The 7,500-nt window shown below is 37.8% G+C and overlaps 1 protein-coding gene and 1 long non-coding RNA gene across 2 annotated transcripts in view; both read left to right on the forward strand.

Moving 5' to 3' along the window:
• LOC311049255 (complement C1q subcomponent subunit B-like) overlaps positions 1 to 1,441 on the forward strand; it is a 6,660-nt gene extending 5,219 nt beyond the window's left edge. Inside the window, exons 7-8 of the mRNA XM_084062771.1 lie at positions 1 to 172; positions 612 to 1,441. The exon at positions 1 to 172 is cut by the window's left edge and continues 59 nt beyond it. Of these exons, the coding sequence (XP_083918897.1) occupies positions 1 to 76 (76 nt within the window). The 3' untranslated portion in view covers positions 77 to 172; positions 612 to 1,441. The remainder of the gene's footprint in view (positions 173 to 611) is intronic.
• A 1,673-nt stretch (positions 1,442 to 3,114) lies between these two features.
• Positions 3,115 to 7,006, forward strand: LOC311049044. Its single transcript, XR_014601157.1, has 3 exons — positions 3,115 to 3,238; positions 5,392 to 5,569; positions 6,758 to 7,006. It is a non-coding gene; the product is annotated as an uncharacterized lncRNA (long non-coding RNA).
• The last annotated feature ends 494 nt before the right edge of the window (positions 7,007 to 7,500 follow it).

A 7,500-nucleotide genomic window follows, 5' to 3' on the forward strand; every position in this document is an offset into this window, starting at 1 on the left:
CAACACGTACCGAGGTCTAACCGGAAGACAGGGAGGAAACAGTGTGTTCTCTGGCTTCCTGCTGCACGGCCACTGACCACGCCCACTGGCCACGCCCACTGACCACGCCCTCTGACCAACATAATAACACAGCAATTCTCAAAACCCCCGGCCCAGTTTTGCTTTGCATACTGTATAGAGCAGTGGTTCTCAAACTTTTTCATGTCAAGGACCCCCAAATTGACACTTATTAGCCCGCGGACCCCCATTTGAAAAGATAAGCCAGGGACCCCAATAAGAGAAGGTTTATACGGCTTTCTAGCAGTGATTCTTAACCATTTTAATGTCAAGGACCCCCAGTTTAACATGTATTACGCTACGGACCCCCATTTAATGGCATTTATACCTCTGGGACCCCAATTTATATTATAAAATCAATGTTAATTTAACTCTGAGAGTGTACAAATGGAACCAAATGGACCCGTTAGGGTCCATTTGGTTCCATTTGTACACTCTCAGAGTTACAGAACCATAAGGGTCCATTTGGTTCCTATCCATCATTTAGCTGGGTACCCCCTGGAACCCCCTCAAGTACCCCTGGGGGTCCCCGTACCCCACTTTGAGAACCAATGGTATAGACCATTAAGACTGTATGAGTCCATTAAAGGACAAAACTTTGGTAGAGGTTTGGGTTGTGTTGTTACCTTGCCATGAGGGAACTCCAAAAGTGGACAAGATATCTAAAATAATTGCTCCATTGATTAGAAATTGATAATTGAAAATATGCTCCTCATTGACTTACACTGTACGCTGAAACAGATCTCAAAGTCACTCTTTTAGCACAAACACAAACAAAGCTGATTCAGACAATATAGAACATCACCACCAAACCCACTACTGCTTGTTTTTTTAATAAAAATGTCAACTTCCTGTTGATTTTACTATTTGAAGATCTGGATCCAGTCCGGGTTTTTTTCTTGATAAAAATAGCGACTTGTAGATCTCGAGGTTGTAGATCTGCTACTTTTGATGCTTTTTAATTTTAATCCTGAAAAGTAACAGTTTTGGAACATATGAGGTTAACACCTGGTTAGGGTTAGGGTTAACCCTATATATATCTACAATCTAAAATGACAGATAAGATGTTTTACAGCTTTGTATGTTTAAAGGTTCTGGTCAGTTTTAACTGTCTAATGAAACAAACAAATAAACAAAACATAAACAGTACATTGTGTCACAATTTAAAATGTATAAATATAGTTTATATATAATTGCAAATAAAACATATTTTTCAAACTATGAAGTGTTTTTGGACACATTATGAGGAACAAAAGAGACTTTTATGAATGAATGTTATGTTTTCTTGTGGATCTTTGCTGAATATTGTTCTTATTGTTCACACTGTGTTCATGGTCTGATATAAAACCTAATAAATGTGGGATATACTCAATCAATCAATCAATCAGTTATGTGTTCTGTCTTACCTTACGCACGCACGCACGCACGCACGCACACACGCACACACTTCAACCACTTCAAACTTTGTTCAAAACGGACCAATCCTGCAAACTTTGGAAGCCAACCTTAGCCAATGAGGATGGAATATGGGAAATCGTACAGATCAGGGTTGATCACATGACTATAGAGATACTGTGTACCGATTTGCATGACGTTTGGTTAATGATGACTGTAATCACTGTTACAGTCATTATATTAATAATATCACTGTTACAGTCATTATATTAATAATATCACTGTTACAGTCATTATATTAATAATATCACTGTTACAGTCATTATATTAATAATATCACTGTTACAGTCATTATATTAATAATATCACTGTTACAGTCATTATATTAATAATATCACTGTTACAGTCATTATATTAATAATATCACTGTTACAGTCATTATATTTAATAATATCACTGTTACAGTCATTATATTAATAATATCACTGTTACAGTCATTATATTAATAATATCACTGTTACAGTCATCATATTAATAATATAACCGTCACAGAGAAAGTTCAACAAACACTTTTCTTCCTCATAGAGTTACATCTTTCAATTTTCATTCGTCCCCATGACAACCAGGGATTCAGCGGTTTGATGGAGGAACACGGGCCGTGGGAAAAAGAGAAATGAAACCATGTGTTTCATATAAATAGATGTAAATGTGATGATGTTTGATCTTTCATCTGGATGTCCCTCACAGTGTAACGTGACTCACTTCCTGTTTTCATCTCTTTCACTTCCTCTGGTCATTCTGATATGTCTTCATACACCCCCCTCTCTCTCTCTCTCTCTCTCTCTCTCTCTCTCTCTCTCTCTCTCTCTCTCTCTCTCTCTCTCTCTCTCTCTCTCTCTCTCTCACATGTGTTCCTGTGTTGCTTCATTTATATTTCTGATGACTTTCTCTTCTCCTTTATAGAAGCTGAGTTGGAGGGCAGAACCTGTCTGAACCAGATGAATGATCTAATTCTAATTCAGTGTTTTTTTTTCAACCTTTTTCATGCCAAGGACCCCTAAATTGATATACGTTTGGCCGCGGACCCCCATCTGAAAATGTTTTGTGCCAGGGACCCCCAGAAGCAAAGATTTGAGTTAAAAATGTTACTTAAAAATATATATATATTCAAAGACATGCACACATTTTCAAGATTTTTCTAAAATAGCTCGTAGATCACACAGAGTGCCACGCTACGAGCTTGTAGATCTGCTATTTTTGAATAGCCAAAGCTAAGTGGTTCAAATGATGGTGGCGCTGTGATAACTCATTTAGCTTTGAACCCCCTGGTACCAACAACATCTTTAAGAGCTAATGTTTACATTTGTAGATCAACAACATAGCTTGTAGATCTGCTGTTTTTGTGAGACGCTGTAGTATGATCAAGTTGGGCTTTTATTTACAAAGAAACGTTTAAGTTAGAGAGACGCATTTATACATTGTTGTCTTAAGAGATAGCAGAGACAACAATATGTTTTTTACTGTACTGTAGGCCTACTCACATGTTTTAGACACACACACACACACACACACACACACACACACACACACACACACACACACACACACACACACACACACACACACACACACACACACACACACACACACACACACAGAGCATGGACACTCCTTTCTGTTTTTTTATATTCTCTTTTGTCAGTGTGTGTCTGAGACAGACAGACAGACAGACAGACAGACAGACAGACAGACAGACAGACGTGGTGCCATAGAGGAGCAGAGAATGGTGAGACTATATGATTATTATTGTTATAACGGCTCCATGTTATAATAGTGATCAATAAGATAGATTACTTTACAATGAGTATATTTGAATAGTGATCAATAAGATAGATTACTTTACAATGAGTATATTTTACAGCATGTTGTGCTTTGTGTGTTTATTGTCATTCATGCTGTCAAACTAGTGTTTAGTGTTTAGTGGTTCTCAATCTGTTTCAAGTGAAATGAACATGTTTATTATTATATATTTTATATATAGGGTTAGGGTTAGGTATAAGGTGTTTATTTATATATAGGGTTAGGGTTAGGTATAAGGTGTTTATTTATATATAGGGTTAGGGTTAGGTGTAAGGTGTTTATTTATATATAGGGTTAGGGTTAGGTGTAAGGTGTTTATTTATATATAGGGTTAGGGTTAGGTGTAAGGTGTTTATTTATATATAGGGTTAGGGTTAGGTGTAAGGTGTTTATTTATATATATATATTTTATATATAGGGTTAGGGTTAGGTGTAAGGTGTTTATTTATATATATATATTTTATATATAGGGTTAGGGTTAGGTGTAAGGTGTTTATTTATATATATATATTTTATATATAGGGTTAGGGTTAGGTGTAAGGTGTTTATTTATATATATATATTTTATATATAGGGTTAGGGTTAGGTGTAAGGTGTTTATTTATATATAGGGTTAGGGTTAGGTATAAGGTGTTTATTTATATATAGGGTTAGGGTTAGGTGTAAGGTGTTTATTTATATATAGGGTTAGGGTTAGGTGTAAGGTGTTTATTTATATATAGGGTTAGGGTTAGGTGTAAGTTGTTTATTTATATATATATATATTTTATATATAGGGTTAGGGTTAGGTGTAAGGTGTTTATTTATATATATATATATTTTATATATAGGGTTAGGGTTAGGTGTAAGGTGTTTATTTATATATATATATATATTTTATATATAGGGTTACGGTTAGGTGTAAGGTGTTTATTTATATATAGGGTTAGGGTTAGGTGTAAGGTGTTTATTTATATATAGGGTTAGGGAATGGTTTGGGTTGGACTTCAGTGCAAAGCCTTTTTAGAAAGGGCATCCTTTCAGAAAAAGGCAGAGCAAGGAATTGTTGCTCTCGCCATCTTGTTTTTGAAAGAAAGTCTTTTTTGGGATCCTGTTATTTTTTCATTTTAAAGTCCTTATAATTTCACATTCTGTTTAACTAAATCTTTAATCTAAATTCTAAATCTTTGCCCTAAGTTCTTTTTAGCTGTTTCACCTTTCCTAGGGCTTTTTTTGTTTTTTGTTTTAGGGTTCCCAATAAGGGTATTGGGACCATTTTACCTTTCTTTGAGGTTTAGGTTTTTAGGCATGTTTACAAACTGTAAAATAAAATTGCCAGTGAACTTTGTGAGAAATGTTCACTGGGGGCTGCGCATGGCAGGTACGTCCAAACACCCTGAGTGGTGAACATGTTATATTTTATATAGGGTTAGGGTTAGGTATAAGGTTATATAATGTTTATATATATATATATATATATTTTATATATAGGGTTAGGGTTAGGTATAAGGTATTTATACATACATACATTAGGTATAAAAGGTGTTTTGTGTTTTGGGAGAAAACAACCCCGCCCACAATCTGTTTTCCCCCCAAAATTATTATAAAAAATGTCCAAACATTTTCAATATGTTTCAAAAACTTTCAAAAATAGCAGAAGCTTGTAGATCTGCTATTTTTGAATAGCCACCAAAACTAATTCAAAACTTGAAATCACAGGCATGTAGCTATTAGTATAATATATGAGTATATATGAATATATATGATATATGAATATGCAAATGAGTTTATATGAGTTTTTTATGCTTGCTAATAATGTGTTTTGGGTGATTTGAACCTGATGTCACTTAAAAAAACATTTGTAACTGAACAAAGTGACGAGATGCTGAACACTACGATACCTCAACACTTTTAGTTGAGGTATCGTGTGATGAATGTTCATACATGTGAACTCATGTATTTACGTGTGTGTGTGTGTGTGTGTGTGTGTGTGTGTGTGTGTGTGTGTGTGTGTGTGTGTGTGTGTGTGTGTGTGTGTGTGTGTGTGTGTGTGTGCCTGCGTGTGCGTGTCTGTGTGTGTGTGCGTGCCTGCATGCGCAGGCTTTCCATTGGGTCACATGGGTATGTGCAGCCATCGCCTTGTCCTCCCTCCTTCAGCCAATCAGCACGCAGTCCAGCTGTGATGCGTACAGGGGGGCGCGGCCCGGTATCCCCGGGATACCAGGCTCCCACGGTTCCCACGGCACCGACGGAGCCAAGGGAGACAAGGGAGATCCAGGTGTTTTGGACATTTTATACATTTTTTGTGTTCTTCATGTTTTCCTGATTGATCTTCATTCCACTTTAACTGTAGCTCTGTAGGCTGATTGATCCCCATTCCACCTTAACTGTAGCTCTGTAGCCTGATTGATCCTCATTCCACCTTAACTGTAGCTCTGTAGGCTGATTGATCCCCATTCCACCTTAACTGTAGCTCTGTAGCCTGATTGATCCCCATTCCACCTTAACTGTAGCTCTGTAGCCTGATTGATCCTCATTCCACCTTAACTGTAGCTCTGTAGGCTGATTGATCCCCATTCCACCTTAACTGTAGCTCTGTAGCCTGATTGATCCCCATTCCACCTTAACTGTAGCTCTGTAGCCTGATTGATCCTCATTCCACCTTAACTGTAGCTCTGTAGGCTGATTGATCCCCATTCCACCTCAATGCATAGAGACATTAAAATAATGAATACTCAATGCATAGAGACATTAAAATAATGAATACTCAATGCAGAGAGACATTAAAATAATGAATACTCAATGCAGAGAGACATTAAAATAATGAATACTCAATGCAGAGAGACATTAAAATAATGAATACTCAATGCAGAGAGACATTAAAATAATGAATACTCAATGCAGAGAGACATTAAAATAATGAATACTCAATGCAGAGAGACATTAAAATAATGAATACTCAATGCATAGAGACATTAAAATAATGAATACTCAATGCATAGAGACATTAAAATAATGAATATTCAATGCATAGAGACATTAAAATAATGAATATTCAATGCATAGAGACATTAAAATAATGAATACTGACAGATATACACGACTATGCAGAGCGTCATATGAACAGCTTAAAGGTTAAAGGTAAGAAATACAACACATGTAGGGGGGGGGGGGGGGGGTGCGTAGCAGGAGAAGGAATTCAACCCTTTGTGCCAAATCTGGGTTGGACATGATCAGTGGAGCTGCCTCTGGTGTTGTGATCGTGGAATTCATTTACGTTTTGGAAGTAGTTTGACAGTTACATGTGTATCTTATTGCTGTCCTCTGCATGGTGGTCATATATATATATATATATATATATATATATATATATATATATATATATATATATATGTATATATATATATATATATATACATATATATATATATATATATATATATATATACTCCACTAATGTGTTCAGGTGAAAGTGGACACGTCTTACGGGGACAGAGCGGGGACGGGGGTCCCCCAGGACCCCCGGGACGCCCCGGTGTGCGTGGGGACCCGGGGTCACTCGGTCCCCAGGGACCCCCGGGACCGGCCGGACCCCCCGGCAGTGGGGGAGGGGCTTCCATGGCCCCCGATGACGACCAGCAGAGATCCTACTTCTCCTACAAACGGACCGCTGCCCAGCCCCCGCCCCCCGAGACCACCATCAACTTCAACAAGTCAGTAGATAACAGCCCCCCCCCTAAATATATAAGGGTTAGGGTTAACCTAACCCTTATATAAGACCGCTTATATATATAAGGCCGCTTATATAAACTTCATCTCTCAAGAACAGATTCTGCTCTGCGTTGGAATCTGTCGGTAGCCGTGTTGACAACCCGTGCGCATTGGTTTCAAGTGGGTGTGCCTTCAGATCAGGAAGCAGGCCGCGCCTTACCCAATCAAATGTAGTGGGCGGGATTCACGTGTCCGTCCACCCTTCCCCCCTCGAAACTAGCCGAAACTAATTTAACAATATCGTCCTCGGAGCGGACAAAACCGCGGAAAGATATTCACATTTTAACTTACTCTTTCATTATAGAAACAAGTGGGCTTATAACCAAAACCATCCATGTTCTCTGGGAGAAGTGGTGTTAGTGTTCCGTGTAGAAATGTTGTTAGTGGGAATGAAAACATAGTCGCACCAACCGGAAGTGATGCGCTGAAGGCAGACAC

The sequence above is a fragment of the Gymnoscopelus microlampas genome (assembly GCF_963454915.1).
Source record: "Gymnoscopelus microlampas genome assembly, chromosome: 7".
NCBI classification, from domain to species: Eukaryota; Metazoa; Chordata; class Actinopteri; order Myctophiformes; family Myctophidae; genus Gymnoscopelus; species Gymnoscopelus microlampas.